Here is a 19,843-nt window from a genome sequence, read left to right on the forward strand (position 1 = left end):
AACATTTTACAGAGGTGAAACATTTACCACCAGAACAACTAACAAAGGCAGACACATATACCACCAGAACAACTAACAGAGGTGGACACATATACCACCAGAACAACTAACAAAGGCAGACACATATACTACTGGAACAACAAACAGAGGTGGACACATATACTGCTAGAACAACAAACAGAGGTGGACACATATACCACCAGAACAACTAACAGAGGTGGACACATATACCACCAGAACAACTAACAGGAGGCGGACACATATACCACCAAAACAACTTACAGAGGTGGACACATATACCACCAGAACATTTTACAGAGGTGGACACATTTACCACCAGAACTACTAACAAAGGCAGACACATATACTACTGGAACAACAAACAGAGGTGGACACATATACTGCTAGAACAACAAACAGAGGTGGACATACATACCACCAAAACAACTAACAGAGGTGAACACATATACCACCAGAACAACTAAGATTGGTGGACACATATACCACCAAAAAACTAATAGAGGTGGACACATATACCACCAAAACAACTTACAGAGGTGGACACATATACCACCAGAACAACTAACAGAGGTGGACACATAAACCACCAGAACAACTAACAGAGGTGGACACATATACCACCAGAACAACAAACAGAGGTGGACACATATACCACCAGAACAACTAACAGAGGTGGACACATATACCACCAGAACAACTAACAGGAGGTGGACACATATACAACCAGAACAACTAACAAAGGTGACACATATTCCTCAAGAACAACAAACAGAGGTGAACACATATACCACCAGAACAACTAACAGGAGGCGGACGCATATACCACCAGAACAACTTATAGAGGTGGACAGACATACCACCAGAACAACTAACAGGAGGCGGACACATATACCACCAGAACAACTTCAGAGGTGGACACATATACCACCAGAACAACTAACAGAGGTGGACACATATACCACCAGAATAACTTACAGAGGTTGACACATATACCACCAGAACAACTTACAGAGGTGAACACATATACCACCAGAACAACTAACAGAGGTTGACACATATACCATCAGAACAGCAAACAGAGGTGGACACATATACCACCCGCACAACTAACAGAGGTGGACACATAAACCACCAGAACAACTAACAGAGGTGGACACATATACCATCAGAACAGCAAACAGAGGTGGACATACATACCACCAAAACAACTAACAGAGGTGGACACATATACCACCAGAACAACTAACAGGAGGTGGACACATATACAACCAGAACAACTAACAAAGGTGACACATATTCCTCAAGAACAACAAACAGAGGTGAACACATATACCACCAGAATAACTTACAGAGGTGGACACATATACCACCCGCACAACTAACAGAGGTGGACACATATACCACCCGCACAACTAACAGAGGTGGACACATATACCACCAGAATAACTTACAGAGGTGGACACATATACCACCAGAACAACAAACAGAGGTGGACACATATACCACCAGAATAACTAACAGAGGTGGACACATATACCACCAGAAAAACTTACAGAGGTGGACACATATACCACCAGAACAACTAACAGGAGGCGGACACATATACCACCAGAATAACTTACCTCGGTGGACACATATACCACCAGAACAACTTACAGAGGTGGACACATATACCACCAGAATAACTTACAGAGGTGGACACATATACCACCAGAACAACTAACAGAGGTGGACACATATACCACCAGAACAACTAACAGGAGGCGGACGCATATACCACCAGAACAACAAACAGAGGTGGACACATATACCACCAGAATAACTAACAGAGGTGGACACATATACCACCAGAACAACTAACAGAGGTGGACACATATACCACCAGAACAACTAACAGGAGGCGGACACATATACCACCAGAACAACTTACCTCTGTGGACACATATACCACCAGAACAACTAACAGGAGGCGGACACATATACCACCAGAACAACTTACCTCTGTGGACACATATACCACCAGAACAACTAACAGAGGTGGATACATATACCACCAGAACAACTTACAGGAGGCGGACACATATACCACCAGAACAACTTACAGGAGGCGGACACATATACCACCAGAACAACTTACCTCTGTGGACACATATACCACCAGAACAACTAACAGGAGGCGGACACATATACCACCAGAACAACTAACAGAGGTGGACACATATACCACCAGAACAACTAACAGGAGGCGGACACATATACCACCAGAACAACTTACCTCTGTGGACACATATACCACCAGAATAACTAACAGAGGTGGACACATATACCACCAGAACAACTTACAGAGGTGGACACATATACCACCAGAACAACTAACAGGAGGCGGACACATATACCACCAGAACAACTTACCTCTGTGGACACATATACCACCAGAACATTTTACAGAGGTGAAACATTTACCACCAGAACAACTTACAGAGGTGAAACATATACCACCAGAACAACTAACAGAGGTGGATACATTTACCACCAGAACTACTAACAAAGGCAGACACATATACTACTGGAACAACAAACAGAGGTGGACACATATACTGCTAGAACAACAAACAGAGGTGGACACATATACCACCAGAACAACTAACAGTGGTGGACACATATACCACCAGAACAACTAACAGGAGGCGGACACATATACCACCAAAACAACTTACAGAGGTGGACACATATACCACCAGAACATTTTACAGAGGTGGACACATTTACCACCAGAACTACTAACAAAGGCAGACACATATACTACTGGAACAACAAACAGAGGTGGACACATATACTGCTAGAACAACAAACAGAGGTGGACATACATACCACCAAAACAACTAACAGAGGTGAACACATATACCACCAGAACAACTAAGATTGGTGGACACATATACCACCAAAAAACTAATAGAGGTGGACACATATACCACCAAAACAACTTACAGAGGTGGACACATATACCACCAGAACAACTAACAGAGGTGGACACATAAACCACCAGAACAACTAACAGAGGTGGACACATATACCATCAGAACAACAAACAGAGGTGGACATACATACCACCAAAACAACTAACAGAGGTGGACACATATACCACCAGAACAACTAACAGGAGGTGGACACATATACAACCAGAACAACTAACAAAGGTGACACATATTCCTCAAGAACAACAAACAGAGGTGAACACATATACCACCAGAACAACTAACAGGAGGCGGACGCATATACCACCAGAACAACTTATAGAGGTGGACAGACATACCACCAGAACAACTAACAGGAGGCGGACACATATACCACCAGAACAACTTCAGAGGTGGACACATATACCACCAGAACAACTAACAGAGGTGGACACATATACCACCAGAATAACTTACAGAGGTTGACACATATACCACCAGAACAACTTACAGAGGTGAACACATATACCACCAGAACAACTAACAGAGGTTGACACATATACCATCAGAACAGCAAACAGAGGTGGACACATATACCACCCGCACAACTAACAGAGGTGGACACATAAACCACCAGAACAACTAACAGAGGTGGACACATATACCATCAGAACAGCAAACAGAGGTGGACATACATACCACCAAAACAACTAACAGAGGTGGACACATATACCACCAGAACAACTAACAGGAGGTGGACACATATACAACCAGAACAACTAACAAAGGTGACACATATTCCTCAAGAACAACAAACAGAGGTGAACACATATACCACCAGAACAACTAACAGGAGGCGGACGCATATACCACCAGAACAACTTATAGAGGTGGACAGACATACCACCAGAACAACTAACAGGAGGCGGACACATATACCACCAGAACAACTTACAGAGGTGGACATGTATATACCCCCAGAACAACTAACAAAGGTGGACACATATACCACGGAAACAACTAACAAGAGGTGAACACATATACCACGGAAACAACTAACAGAGGTGTTCATACATAACATCAAAAAAACTAACAGGTGGACACATATACCACCAGAATAACTTACAGAGGTGGACACATATACCACCAGAACAACTAACAGAGGTGGACACATATACCACCAGAATAACTTACAAAGGTGGACACATATACCACCAGAACAACTTACAAAGGTGGACACATATACCACCAGAACAACTAACAGAGGTTGACAGACATACCACCAGATCAAATAACAGGAGGCGGACACATATACCACCAACACAACTAACTGAAGTAGACACATATTCCACCAGCACTACTAACAGAGGTGGACACATATACCCCCAGAACAACTAACAAAACACATATACCACCGGAACAACTTACAGAGGTGGACACCTATACCACCAGAACAACTTACAGAGGTGGACACATATACCACCAGAACAACTAACAGAGGTTGACAGACATACCACCAGATCAAATAACAGGAGGCGGACACATATACCACCAACACAACTAACTGAAGTAGACACATATTCCACCAGCACTACTAACAGAGGTGGACACATATACCCCCAGAACAACTAACAAAACACATATACCACCGGAACAACTTACAGAGGTGGACACCTATACCACCAGAACAACTTACAGAGGTGGACACATATACCACCAGAACAACTTACAGGAGGCTGACACATATACCACCAGAACAACTTACAGGAGGCTGACACATATACCACCAGAACAACTTACAGGAGGCTGACACATATACCACCAGAACAACTTACAGAGGTGGACACATATACCACCAGAACAACTTACAGAGGTGGACACATATACCACCAGAACAACTTACAGAGGTGGACACCTATACCAGCAGAACAACAAACAGAGGTGGACACATATACCACCAGAACAACTTATAGGAGGCTGACACATATACCACCAGAACAACTTACAGAGGTGGACACCTATACCACCAGAACAACTTACAGGAGGCTGACACATATACCACCAGAACAACTTACAGAGGTGGACACCTATACCACCAGAACAACTTACAGGAGGCTGACACATATACCACCAGAACAACTTACAGAGGTGGACACCTATACCACCAGAACAACTTACAGGAGGTGGACACCTATACCACCAGAACAACTTACAGGAGGCTGACACATATACCACCAGAACAACTTACAGAGGTGGATACATTTACCACCAGAACAACTTACAGGAGGCTGACACATATACCACCAGAACAACTTACAGAGGTGGACACCTATACCACCAGAACAACTTACAGAGGTGGACACCTATACCACCAGAACAACTTACAAAGGTGGACACATATACCACCAGAACAACTTACAGAGGTGGACACCTATACCACCAGAACAACTTACAGGAGGCTGACACATATACCACCAGAACAACTTACAGAGGTGGACACATATACCACCAGAACAACTTACAGGAGGCTGACACATATACCACCAGAACAACTTACAGAGGTGGACACCTATACCAGCAGAACAACAAACAGAGGTGGACACACCGGAACAACTAACAGAGATGGACACATATACCACCAGAACAACAAACAGAGGTGGACACATATACCACGAGAAAAACTAACAAAGGTGACACATATAACACCAGAACAACTAACAGAGATGACACATAAACCACCAGAACTACCAACAGAGGCAGACACATATACTATGAGAAAAACTAACAGAGGTGGACACATAGACCACTAGAACAACTTATAGAGGTGGACACATATACCACCAGAACAACTTACAGAGGTGACACCAAGTTTACAGTTGACCTCAGGGGTATTTAGTTAACAGTTGACCTTAGGAATACCAAGGGGACCTCAGGGATTCCAACAATTGACACTAGGGGCATGAAATAACTTCAGGGCGACCAAGTTAACAGTTGACCTCAAAAGTGCCAATTTGACTTCAAAGATGCCCAGTTAAAAGTCACAGGGGTACAGAGTAAACAGTTGGCCTCAAGGTGACCAACTTAACAGTTGACCACAGAAATGCCAAGTTGACGACAATAATACCAATTTAACAGTTGATCACAGGGGTACAAAGTTAACAGTTAACATCAGTGGTACAATTTAAACAGTTGACATTAGGGGTACCAAGTAAATTAGTTGACCACAGGGAGACCAAGTTAATGGTTGGCCTTAGAGGTACCATGTTAAAAGTTCTCAGGGATACCTTGTTGACCTCAGGGTACAAGATTGATATCTGGACACTCTTTTTCTCATTCATTTTAACATGGAAACAGATTGTCACTTAAATACTAGAATGTTACATAATCAGCTACTGTAAATTACTAGGCTGTGTGAAAGCTGATGTACTGTTTCCATTTGCTTTAATCACTCCGTCAGTCTGGGTTAGATCCCACCTGATATTATGTGTCACAATCACTGGAATTAGGCATTACCATATTGATTTGGACAATTGCAAGGTTCCACAAGCAAGACACTATTAGAAAACAAATTTCAATGCCTCCAAAAAAGTCCAACAAAAATTATCCTTTACTAGTTGGTTTAAAGTTTTCTTACTGAATCTACTGGTCCTTTTATTGATATTACGTAAACAACAACAAAGACTTGCATACTGGCAGACAATCTGTGGTAATTGTATTTATTGCATATTTGCTTCCCACAACTTTTGGCTGCTATCATAGATTCTCATTTTCAAAGTGATAGTGTTTGCTGGCTGCAGTTTTGTTTTCTAAAGACTTCTATTTCTCCGAAATTAACCCTGCTGGCACTTAGCAGTCTGCTTTCCATAGAATTCTAAAAGCTGTTAAACAGTTGTGTGGATTTGATGTTTGATCATAATTACAATGAGGTTTTGTAGTTTATTTTAGGGAGTAATTAAAAAATGATAAATTTAACTTGTATTTACCTAAAGCCAATCATTTAGCATGATAAAATAGGGCCTTAAAACAATATTTTTGTTTTATTTAAGGAAGCTGAATGCTGAAAATGTCGTGATGATTTCTTTAAAATTTGGAATGGTATGTGCTTACAACCAATGACCATTGAGTGCAAATTTTGACTGCTAAATTTGATGTCTCACAAAACCTCACAGAGAAAGAACTTGATTGAAACAACACACAAAATGATGGTACTGGCTTCCATTGTGAGATCTAGTTTTTATCCTAAAATTGAACTATTATTGAACATAAATGTAGAACATTTTGATGATTCATTTAAAAAAACAAAAACAATTAATACGTTTGAAAGGACAGTAAAACAGTTTTCTGAATATGTTGTAACATTAAAGAACTTGGTTACTTTGGAAATATTGGTAACATCATTGCTATAGATCCATAAGAAAATCATGCGACAATACCTTTCCGTTCAAATAAAGAAGTTTCTAAGCAATAATGATACATGAAAAAAATCTAACCAATTTATACCAATTGTTAGTATTATGTTCAAAGACCAAAAATCACGCTTGGTTTTAATTAAGCCTCAACATGCAAAGCTAAATGTTTGTTGGCAATTATTTCTCCTCATTTCTACTCACATGTAAAATGCCCTGTTTAGGTGCATCAACATGGAAAGGCATAGGAAATTGTTCTAAATTTGGATGTCTCACAGAAACAAGTCCTCTGTTCATCCTCTTGTCAATACACTTTCTCAAAATCTCCGGTTGTTCCGGATATAATGTTTTTCAAAGGAAATGTATCAGGAGTGTTTCCTTTTTTATAAGAATTTTGTTAAATATAACATTATTTCCTTTGTTTTGACCTGCTTCTCTACATTTAAGGCTCACCTTGATGCCAGTGGTCTCCTGGTGAAGAATGTCAGTGAGCCTCTAAAGGAAGTGGCCAAGTACAAGATGAGCCAGGCACAGAAACTGCAAGCATTCCGTGAAAACTTTGAAGACATTCTTCACCAGTCAGAACTACAGCTTCAGGAGGTAGGTGTGAATGATGGCCCTGGAATATACAAGTACAGGAGGTAGGTGTTGATGATGGCCTGGAATATACAAGTACAGGAGGTAGGTGTTGATGATGATCTGGAATATACAAGTACAGGAGTTAGGTGTTGATGATGGCCTGGAATATACAAGTACAGGAGGTTGGTGTTGATGATGATCTGGAATATACAAGTACATGAGGTAGGTGTTGATGATGGCCTGGAATATACAAGTACAGGAGGTTGGTGTTGATGATGATCTGGAATATACAAGTACAGGAGGTAGGTGTTGATAATGGCCTGGAATATACAAGTACAGGAGGTTGGTGTTGATGATGGCCTGGAATATACAAGTACAGGAGGTTGGTGTTGATGATGGCCTGGAATATACAAGTACAGGAGGTAGGTGTTGATGATGACCGTGGAAAATACAAGTACAGGAGGTAGATGTTGATGATGACCGTGGAATATACAAGTGCAGGAGGTTGGTGTTGATGATGGTCTGGGAATATACAAGTGCAGGAGGTAGGTGTTGATGATGACCGTGGAATATACAAGTACAGGAGGTAGGTGTTGATGATGGTCTGGGAATATACAAGTTCAGGAGGTAGGTGTTGATGATGACCGTGGAAAATACAAGTACAGGAGGTAGATGTTGATGATGACCGTGGAATATACAAGTGCAGGAGGTTGGTGTTGATGATGGCCCTGGAATATACAAGTACAGGAGTTAGGTTTTGATGATGGTCCTGGAAAATACAAGTACAGGAGGTTGGTGTTGATGATGGTCTTGGAATATATAAGTTCAGGAGGTTGGTGTTGATGATGACCGTGGAAAATACAAGTACAGGAGGTAGGTGTAGATGATGACCGTGGAATATACAAGTGCAGGAGGTTGGTGTTGATGATGGCCCTGGAATATACAAGTACAGGAGTTAGGTGTTGATGATGGTCCTGGAAAATAAAAGTACAGGAGGTAGGTGTTGATGATGACCATGGAAAATACAAGTACAAGAGGTTGGTGTTGTTGATGGTCTTGGAATATACAAGTACAGGAGGTAGGTGTTGATGATGGTCTTGGAATATACAAGTAGAGGAGGTAGGTGTTGATGATGGCCTGGAATATACAAGTAGAGGAGGTAGGTGTTGTTGATGGTCTTGGAATATACAAGTACAGGAGGTTGGTGTTGATAATGGCCTGGAATATACAAGTAAAGGAGGTAGGTGTTGATGATGGCTTGGAATATACAAGTCACGAAGTTGGTGTTGATGATGGCCTGGAATATACAAGTACAGGAGGTAGGTGTTGTTGATGGTCCTTGAATATGCAAGTACAGGAGGTAGGTGTTATTGATGGTCCTTGAATATGCAAGTACAGGAGGTAGGTGTTGTTGATGGTCCTTGATTATGCAAGTGCAGGAGGTAGGTGTTGATGATGGTCTGGAATATACAAGTACAGGAGGTAGGTGTTGATGATGGTCCTGGAATATACAAGTACAGGAGGTAGGTGTTGATGATGGCCCTGGAATATACAAGTACAGGAGGTAGGTGTTGATGATGGTCTGGAATATACAAGTACAGGAGGTAGGTGTTGATGATGGCCTGGAATATACAAGTACAGGAGGTAGGTGTTGATGATGGCCTGGAATATACAAGTCACGAAGTTGGTGTTGATGATGGCCTGGAATATACAAGTACAGGAGGTAGGTGTTGATGATGGCACTGGAATATACAAGGACAGGAGGTAGATGTTGATGATGGCCCTGGAATATTCAAGTACAGGAGGTAGGTGTTGATGATGGCCCTGGAATATTCAAGTACAGGAGGTAGGTGTTGATGATGGCCTGGAATATACAAGTGCAGGAGGTAGGTGTTGATGATGGCCTGGAAAATACAAGTACAAGAGGTAGGTGTTGTTGATGGTCTTGGAATATACAAGTACAGGAGGAAGGTGTTGATGATGTTCCTGGAATATACAAGTACAGGAGGTAGGTGTATTTGATGGCCTGGAATATACAAGTACAGGAGGTTGGTGTTGATGATGGCCTGAAATATACAAGTACAGGAGGTAGGTCAGCATAACACAAAAACCATCATGTTTTGTTGAAGTAGTGTTGCGTTTCAAACTCGACCATATGACAATTAGAATGCACAAACATTTCTAGCAGGAAGCTGTCAATGTAAATGATTTACTCAGGGTGAAATTCCCATGCCAGACACACAATAGTGACTTACTTATTTATAGTGTTTGATTTTAAGGCTGTCAATAACTCCATTTTTAGTATATATATAGTAGTGTTTTATTACTGTTATTTGTCCAGAGAATATTTGTAGTTTACTGAGACAAGTGTTGCACAATATCGTATATCATGTCTCGAGTGTTGACTGTCACCAATGTCAGGTCTAGTTAGAAAGCTGTTGAAGGAAATATTCTGTGAAGCATTAATTTTCTCTAGATATATATATATGGAAAATTTTATTATATCTTTCAAAATCGAATATTTTAGTCAGCAAAACATCTATCAAGTGTTCAGGTTAAACAAATATAACATTTTATGTACATATTGACTTCTAGTAAATTTATTGGAAGTCTAAGGTTTCCACTTTCTTTACATATCTTTGTCACAATACATTCTCCTAGCAGGTTTAATATTTCATGATCCATTTTTCCAACCTTTAGATGGCTTCATGTTACTTACAGAAAGAGCAAACCTACATGGATGCGTATGGGTCATTCAAAAATTGTGGCAGCCTTGACAACCGGGAAGGCTTCCGACATGAGTTCCATAATTGCCATAACGAATACATTCTGCAACTACGGGCTTCCAACAGAACCATTGATGACTTTCAAATAACCATTCCACAAGTTTTAGAGGTATAAAATGTGAAATACCAGTGATACCTTTAAACAATCAGCTTCAATTAACATTAGTTTTGCCTCTTTTTTTTAAGCAATGTAAATAAAATATAATAATGTGAATTGATCAGTGCATTTATAATTCATTAATATATTATTTCAATTATTCATGTACATGGGACGTTTGGCCTATAAAATTTATATGGAAATATATGGAAATTATTATACAAGTTTTTTCGATTGATGAAATAAAGCTATAACTTACTAATGGTCTTGCCACAGCAGAGCTTTATATGATGTATTGTACCATTGTTATAATTTTAATCAGATTTTCGGGAGAATAACTGCATACTACCTTCAGTGAAATTCAGAAGGCTTCATGTTTCTCAGATAATGCTGTCAGTTTCTCAGATAATGCTGTCACAGATATTGGAAACTGACATGTTTTTCATAAACCTTGAACAACTCTGTCACAAAAAGATATCACTTTAACATTGCTTTCATTTACATAAATATCATAAATATTCTGTTGCATTTATCTGGTATAAGACTTGTGTGATACATTTTTCATGAATATTTTTAGCTCAAAATCAGCTATCAATTGTTCAGCTGGCATTTAAATCTTGTGAACTGGAGAATTTTATCCTTACCATAAATTGGTTGAGAAAGTTAACCAGAATCCATGTGTGATAAAATAGTTTATGTAAGGGTGAAATGTGACATGTATGTTTCTGAGAATAAATCTAACATCATTGTGGTCTACTGAGCTACAAAACTTAATTTCTGCCACCAATGTTTCATCTTAATTTGGAAAAAAATACACAAATGTAAATATTAGACCTGAGGCTTTGTGATTCACTAAATTTGATTTTATTAAGTGGGTATTAAGTTGTTTTTTTCCATGAAACAGCTCCCATTTGTCTGCTGTGGATTTATTTACTTCAAAATTCCATGTGAAGTTGGAAATAAAGGATACATTTTAATTAAAATGCAATGTTCCCTTGACATTTGGAGTGATGAATTTAGGCTGTATCTGTGTAAGATTTCATTAGAAACAATATCTATTTCCTATTCTATGAGGTAATATAAGCATAGTGCATCAGGACACACGATACCAATAAATCCTGTTGTTTTGTATTGTCTACCGTCACAAACGTTAAGAAACAATACTGTGAATTACTCTCTCCCTGAAGGCCAATTTCTTATAAAGCGTACCCAAAGTTCCCTTTTTCTCATTGCATTTTCATTATAAACATTTAAATTGGAGTATCTTAGTTTTGCAAATTGAACATCTGTCTGAACTGTATTTGTATCCAGTACTTGGAAAATTATTAAATAATTCAAAATACTGTAGTTGTATGAATTTATAAATAGATTGTTTTTAAAGATTTTCTTGTATGAATTGAATGACTAGTCTGCGGAAGGGACGAAATATACAGACTTTTCTTTAAAATACAGCTTGACCAAAGTTAATGAACTAGTTTTACAACCAATAAAACTTGCAATAAAAACAAACCAAAATTTATGATATCAGGACAGCGCTGTCTATCACAGGTTATTACAAACAATGTCATTATCAGAGAAGCCTATGTACATTGGACAATACTAAGAAATTGGAGAATTGAGTTGTTGTTGGCTTTTAAAGTACAGCAGAACTAAGGGCAGACAGGGGAGTTTGATCTAACTCAATACTGTTTGTGAATCACTTAGCAAAAAATACTGTCAATCAATTAAACAAAGCCTGATTGCAGTGCAATTTTGTACTGGAGAGACAGTCAATTTGTTCTGCCCCGACTGCTGCTTTGAACAGTAAGTTTAGGCACTTCAAAGAGCTTTGTTTGTCACTGCCTTGTTGTACTTGCAGTGTAATTTAAGGCTGTTTTAATTGGTTGGTTGAAGTGAAACCCATGCAAACTGAACATGGATGCTTTGCAGGGCTATAAGCCCGCCTCTTCAGTAATTAGTTCCTGATGATACCAAATTCCTGATGGTGGCAGTCAATTTCTTTGATATGTGATGGTGATTGACATGCTATATATATTGCACCTCAAATTTACTTGACAGATTCAGGCGGATGTAAAGCAATAATCATTTAATGCTTTAAAATTTTGAAATGTTCATTTGCAAACCGTGGTAATACAACAAATTAAATTTTGAATATGTAACATCACAGCACAACAAAATCTTTTATCAACACAAAAGCCATCAAAAGGACCTTGGGAATGTTAAAAAAATCAGCAGCTTTACATTCCAATAATCTAAAGGCTATTATACTAAATTACTTACACATCTAAAATCCTCCAGATAAAAGCTTTAGTAAGAAAAAGATGTAATTATGCATGCTCTTTAGAACATGTTTGTCTGTCCTGAAGTCTGCTGAATTAAAGGGAAATTAGGTTTAAAATGTTTCTGTCCCCAAGGGAAGAATTTTTTTGAACAACGATCCATGATCTAATTACTATTCTGTTCTCTTTTTCTTATGTCATGTCTCTTTTTTCAGCCAAGTCTTTTTTCTATTGATTTTGACATTTACCCTATTCTTGCAATTCCTGTAATTGGGAAAGGATGTAAAAGACCACAAAATTTGTCTCTAATTACAACTTTACTGTGTGGCCTGTTAAATGAGATCTCTGAAGTTGATAAGATGAAGGTGCTTAACCTACAAGACCTCATTTCTTGGTGAGTTGTTTAAAATAAAAAAAACGCAGATTCCAAAGTCTCTGATCAGTTTTTACATTGTTTTATAGTTTGTAATATTTCATAGAAATTATCAAGTGTGGTGCCCTTGTACGACAGGGTAAACCAGAGTGTAGTGCCCTTGTTTGGTAGGGTAAACCAGACTGTGGTACCATTGTATGGTAGGGTGAAGCAGAGTGTGGTGTCCTTGTATGGTAGGGTTAACCAGAGTTTGGTGCCCTTGTATGGTAGGGTAAACCAGAGTATGGTGTCCTTGTATGTTAGGGTAAACCAGTGTGGTACCCTTGTATGGTAGGGTTAACCAGAGTATGGTGCCCTAGCTTGTATGGTAGGTTAGACCAGAGTTTGGTGCCCTTCTATGGTAGGGTGAAGCAGAGTGTGGTGTCCTTGTATGGTAGGGTAAAGCAGAGTGTGGTGTCCTTGTATGGTAGGGTAAAGCAGAGTGTGGTGTCCTTGTATGGTAGGGTGAAGCAGAGTGTGGTGCCCTTGTATGGTAGGGTAAAGCAGAGTGTGGTGTCCTTGTATGATAGGGTGAAACAGAGTGTTGTGTCCTTGTATGGTAGGGTAAAGCAGAGTGCGGTGTCCTTGAATGGTAGGGGGAAGCAGAGTGCGGTGCCCTTGTATGGTAGGGTAAAGCAGAGTGCGGTGTCCTTGTATGGTAGGGTAAAGCAGAGTGTGGTGTCCTTGTATGGTAGGGTGAAGCAGAGTGTGGTGTCCTTGTATGGTAGGGTGAAGCAGAGTGTGGTGTCCTTGTATGGTAGGGTGAAGCAGAGTGTGGTGCCCTTGTATGGTAGGGTGAAGCAGAGTGTGGTGCCCTTGTATGGTAGGGTGAAGCAGAGTGTGGTGTCCTTGTATGGTAGGGTGAAGCAGAGTGTGGTGTCCTTGTATGGTAGGGTGAAGCAGAGTGTGGTGTCCTTGTATGGTAGGGTGAAGCAGAGTGTGGTGCCCTTGTATGGTAGGGTGAAGCAGAGTGTGGTGTCCTTGTATGGTAGGGTGAAGCAGAGTGTGGTGTCCTTGTATGGTAGGGTGAAGCAGAGTGTGGTGTCCTTGTATGGTAGGGTGAAGCAGAGTGTGGTGTCCTTGTATGGGAGGGTAAAGCTGAGTGTGGTGTCCTTGTATGGTAGGGGGAAGCAGAGTGTGATGCCCTTGTATGGTAGGGTGAAGCAGAGTGTGGTGTCCTTGTATGGTAGGGTGAAGCAGAGTGTGGTGCCCTTGTATGGTAGGGTGAAGCAGAGTGTGGTGTCCTTGTATGTTAGGGTGAAGCAGAGTGTGGTGTCCTTGTATGGTAGGGTGAAGCAGAGTGTGGTGTCCTTGTATGGTAGGGTAAAGCAGAGTGTGGTGTCCTTGTATGGTAGGGTGAAGCAGAGTGTGGTGTCCTTGTATGGTAGGGTGAAGCAGAGTGTGGTGCCCTTGTATGGTAGGGTGAAGCAGAGTGTGGTGTCCTTGTATGGTAGGGTGAAGCAGAGTGTGGTGTCCTTGTATGGTAGGGTGAAGCAGAGTGTGGTGTCCTTGTATGGTAGGGTGAAGCAGAGTGTGGTGTCCTTGTAAGGTAGGGTGAAGCAGAGTGTGGTGTCCTTGTATGGTAGGGTAAAGCTGAGTGTGGTGTCCTTGTATGGTAGGGTGAAACAGAGTGTGGTGTCCTTGTATGGTAGGGTAAAGCAGAGTGTGATGCCCTTGTATGGTAGGGTAAAGCAGAGTGTGGTGTCCTTGTATGGTAGGGTAAAGCAGAGTGTGGTGTCCTTGTATGGTAGGGTGAAGCAGAGTGTGGTGTCCTTGTATGGTAGGGTGAAGCAGAGTGTGGTGCTCTTGTATGGTAGGGTAAAACAGAGTGTGGTGTCCTTGTATGGTAGGGTAAACCAGAGTGTGGTACCATTGTATGATAGGGTGAAGCAGAGTGTGGTGTCCTTGTATGGTAGGGTGAAGCAGAGTGTAGTGCCATTGTATGGTAGGGTGAAGCAGAGTGTGGTGTCATTGTATGGTAGGGTAAAGCAGAGTGTGGTGCCCTTGTATGGTAGGGTGAAGCAGAGTGTGGTGTACTTGTATGGTAGGGTAAAGCAGAGTGTGGTGCCCTTGTATGGTAGGGTAAAACAGAGTGTGGTGCCCTTGTATGGTAGGGTGAAGCAGAGTGTGGTGCCCTTGTATGGTAGGGTAAAGCAGAGTGTGGTGTCCTTGTATGGTAGGGTAAAGCAGAGTGTGGTGCCCTTGTATGGTAGGGTAAAGCAGAGTGTGGTGCCCTTGTATGGTAGGGTAAAGCAGAATATTGTGCCATTGTTTGGAAGGGTGAAGCAGAGTGTGGTGCCCTTGTATGGTAGGGTAAAGCAGAGTGTGGTGCCCTTGTATGGTAGGGTGAAGCAGAGTGTGATGCCCTTGTATGGTAGGGTAAAACAGAGTGTGGTGCCCTTGTGTGGTAGGGTAAAGCAGAGTGTGGTGCCCTTGTGTAGTAGGGTAAAGCAGAAGGTGGTGCACTTGTGTGGTATGGTAAAGCAGAGTGTGGTGCCCTTGTATGGTAGGGTGAAGCAGAGTGTGGTGTCCTTGTATGGTAGGGTAAAGCAGAGTGTGGTGTCATTGTATGGTAGGGTAAAGCAGAGTGTGGTGCCCTTGTATGGTAGGGTAAAGCAGAATATTGTGCCATTGTTTGGAAGGGTGAAGCAGAGTGTGGTGCCCTTGTATGGTAGGGTAAAGCAGAGTGTGGTGCCCTTGTGTGGTAGGGTGAAGCAGACTGTGGTGTCCTTGTATGGTAGGGTAAAACAGAGTGTGGTGCCCTTGTGTGGTAGGGTAAAGCAGAGTGTGGTGCCCTTGTGTGGTAGGGTAAAGCAGAGTGTGGTGCCCTTGTGTGGTAGGGTAAAGCAGACTGTGGTGCCCTTGTATGGTAGGGTAAACTAGAGTTTGGTGCCCTTGTATGGAAGGGTAAACCAGAGTATGGTGCCCTTGTGTGGTAGAGTAAACCAGAGTGTGGTGCCCTTGTATGGTAGGGTAAACCAGAGTACCAAAAACAAAACTCAGTGAAACATTAATAAACTCAATCATTATACATGCAGGGTGAGAATTAAGCCCATGGCCCCTTAGTGAGAAAGTTGTGTTCTTACCACATTGCTAACTGCACAATTATACTTGATGTATCATAATATAAAAAAAAAAATTATTAGACTTTATGTGAGGAAGGGGGAGGTACTGAACATCTACTAAAGCTCATGGCATTCATTCATGTAATTCTTCCACCATTGCCAAACCGGTAAGACTCGGGTCTTACGTAGGTCTTCATCATTGCCATTGCATCCATACTCATAGGAGAATTACTTCTTCAGACCTTAAACTACCAACCTTGGCCCATGTTGTAGATCATGATTTTGTTTGACTGGGTTGACTAAGGTCCAATATTAGTTTTGGTCACTATAAAATCCATTATCGCTTTGAAAGTGATAGAATGGCAGTGAATAAAAATGCTTTAGCAAATAGGTTTTTGATAATATTCAGAAGTAGTGAATGTATTAAATAGATATGGAGAGGACTGTGGCATACATGTGCCATCATATATATGACATAATGGTCACAATTATTCTGTCAACAATACTAGTGACAGTTATTTATTGAAGTGCTAGCTTTTTATAGTCAGAGCGCATGGAAGTTGTTACCAGAAATGGCTCAAATCAATAATGCATTGATTGTCATTACTTAACTTATGATATTGTTATGTGATCTCTGCCAAATAGGTCTTCATCACTTCTGATGGTATTGTACTATGATGCCCTTCACAAAGGCCCTTCCTTATTGGTGGCCATCACTTCTAATGGTATTGTTCTGTGATCCCTTTACAAAGGCTCTTCCGCATTGGTGGTCATCACTTCTAATGATATTGTTCTATGATCCCTCCACAAAGGCCCTTCCCGATTGGTGGCCATCACTTCTAATGGTATTGTACTATGATCCCTTTACAAAGGCTCTTCAGCATTGGTGGTCATCACTTCTAATGATATTGTTCTATGATCCCTCCACAAAGGCCCTTCTCGATTGGTGGCCATCACTTCTAATGGTATTGTACTATGATCCTCTCAACAAAGGCCCTTCCCCATTAGTGGTCATCACTTCTAATGGTATTGTACTATACCCCTTTACAATGGTCCTTACCCATTGGTGGTCAACACTTCTAATTGTATTGTTATATGATCCCTTCCCAAAGGCATTCCCTAGTGGTGGCCATCACTTCTAATTGTATTGTACTATGATCCCCTTCCCAAAGGCATTCCCTAGTGGTGGCCATCACATCTAATGGTATTGTACTATGATCCCCTTCTCAAAGGCCCTTCCCCATTGGTGGTCATCACTTCTAATGGTATTGTTCTATGATCCCCTTCTCAAAGGCCCTTCCCCATTGGTGGCCATCACTTCTAATTGTATTGTATTATGATCCCCTTCCCAAAGGCATTCCCTAGTGGTGGCCATCACTTCTAATGGTATTTTACTATGATCCTCTTCCCAAAGGCCCTTCCTCATTGGTGGTCATCACTTCGGATGTTATTGTACTATGATGCCTTCCCAAAGGTACTTCCTCATTGGTGGTCATCACTTCTGATGTTATTGTACTATGATCCCCTTCCAAAAGGCCCTTCCCCATTGGTGGTCAACACTTCTAATTGTATTGTTATATGATCCCTTCCCAAAGGCATTCCTTAGTGGTGGCCATCACTTCTAATTGTATTGTACTATGATCCCCTTCCCAAAGGCATTCCCTAGTGGTGGCCATCACATCTAATGGTATTGTACTATGATCCCCTTCTCAAAGGCCCTTCCCCATTGGTGGTCATCACTTCTAATGGTATTGTTCTATGATCCCCTTCTCAAAGGCCCTTCCCCATTGGTGGCCATCACTTCTAATTGTATTGTACTATGATCCCCTTCCCAAAGGCATTCCCTAGTGGTGGCCATCACTTCTAATGGTATTTTACTATGATCCTCTTCCCAAAGGCCCTTCCCCATTGGTGGTCAACACTTCTAATTGTATTGTTATATGATCCCTTCCCAAAGGCATTCCTTAAGGGTGGCCATCACTTCTAATTGTATTGTACTATGATCCCCTTCCCAAAGGCATTCCCTAGTGGTGGCCATCACTTCTAATTGTATTGTACTATGATCCCCTTCCCAAAGGCATTCCTAGTGGTGGCCATCACTTCTAATTGTATTGCACTATGATCCCCTTCCCAAAGGCCCTTCCTCATTGGTGGTCATCACTTCTAATGGTATTGTTCAACGATTCCTTCACAAAGGCCCTTCCCCATTGGTGGCCATCACTTCTAATGGTATTGTTCTACGATCCCTTCACAAAAGCCCTTCCCCATATGGGTGGCCATCACTTCTAATGGTATTGTTCTATGATCCCTTCACAAAGGCCCTTCCCCATTGGTGGTCATCACTTCTAATAGTATTGTTCTATGATCACTTCACAAAGGCCCTTCCCCATATGGGTGGCTATCACATCTAATGGTATTGTTCTATGATCCCTTCACAAAGGCTCTTCCCCATTGGTTTTCATCACTTCTAATGATATTGTACTATGATCCTCTCCACAAAGGCCTTTTCCCATTGGTGGCCATCACTTCTAATGGTATTGTTCTATGATCACTTCACAAAGGCCCTTCCTCATTGGTGGTCATCACTTCTAATAGTATTGTTCTATGATCACTTCACAAAGGCCCTTCCCCATATGGGTGGCTATCACATCTAATGGTATTGTTCTACGATCCCTTCACAAAGGCTCTTCCCCATTGGTTTTCATCACTTCTAATGGTATTGTACTATGATCCTCTCCACAAAGGCCCTTCCCCATTGGTTTTCATCATTTCTAATGGTATTGTACTATGATCCTCTCCACAAAGGCTCTTCCCCATTGGTTTTCATCACTTCTAATGGTATTGTACTATGATCCTCTCCACAAAGGCCCTTCCCCATTGGTTTTCATCATTTCTAATGGTATTGTACTATGATCCTCTCCACAAAGGCTCTTCCCCATTGGTTTTCATCACTTCTAATGGTATTGTACTATGATCCTCTCCACAAAGGCCTTTTCCCATTGGTTGTCATTACTGCAAATGGTTTCATACCAAGAGTTGTAGTATAAAGTCTCTTTGTCACGTGGAAAATAGTTATTTTCTCTCTATGCTTGCATCTAATTACAATTTCCCTTTGCTTCATTTTTCTCAGTTCATATGGGTTTCCTTATAGGCAATAGACAGAAGTTGTTTGATAGTATCAGCTCTCTTAACTAGGGATGTAATTTGTTTGATCTCAGGATAGAAAACTCTGTGATCACCATTT

The 19,843-nt window shown here is 41.1% G+C and overlaps 1 protein-coding gene across 3 annotated transcripts in view; it reads left to right on the top strand.

The window, feature by feature from the left end:
• The window catches only part of LOC128231321 (uncharacterized), a 144,387-nt gene that overhangs the window by 37,908 nt on the left and 86,636 nt on the right, over positions 1-19,843 (top strand). For all 3 annotated transcript variants that reach the window (XM_052943981.1, XM_052943980.1, XM_052943979.1), the window contains exons 5-6: positions 7,829-7,981; positions 10,682-10,855. In XM_052943981.1, the coding sequence (XP_052799941.1) occupies positions 7,829-7,981; positions 10,682-10,855 (327 nt within the window). The remainder of the gene's footprint in view (positions 1-7,828; positions 7,982-10,681; positions 10,856-19,843) is intronic.

Source organism: Mya arenaria, chromosome 4, assembly GCF_026914265.1.
Source record: "Mya arenaria isolate MELC-2E11 chromosome 4, ASM2691426v1".
In the NCBI taxonomy this organism is placed as follows: Eukaryota; Metazoa; Mollusca; class Bivalvia; order Myida; family Myidae; genus Mya; species Mya arenaria.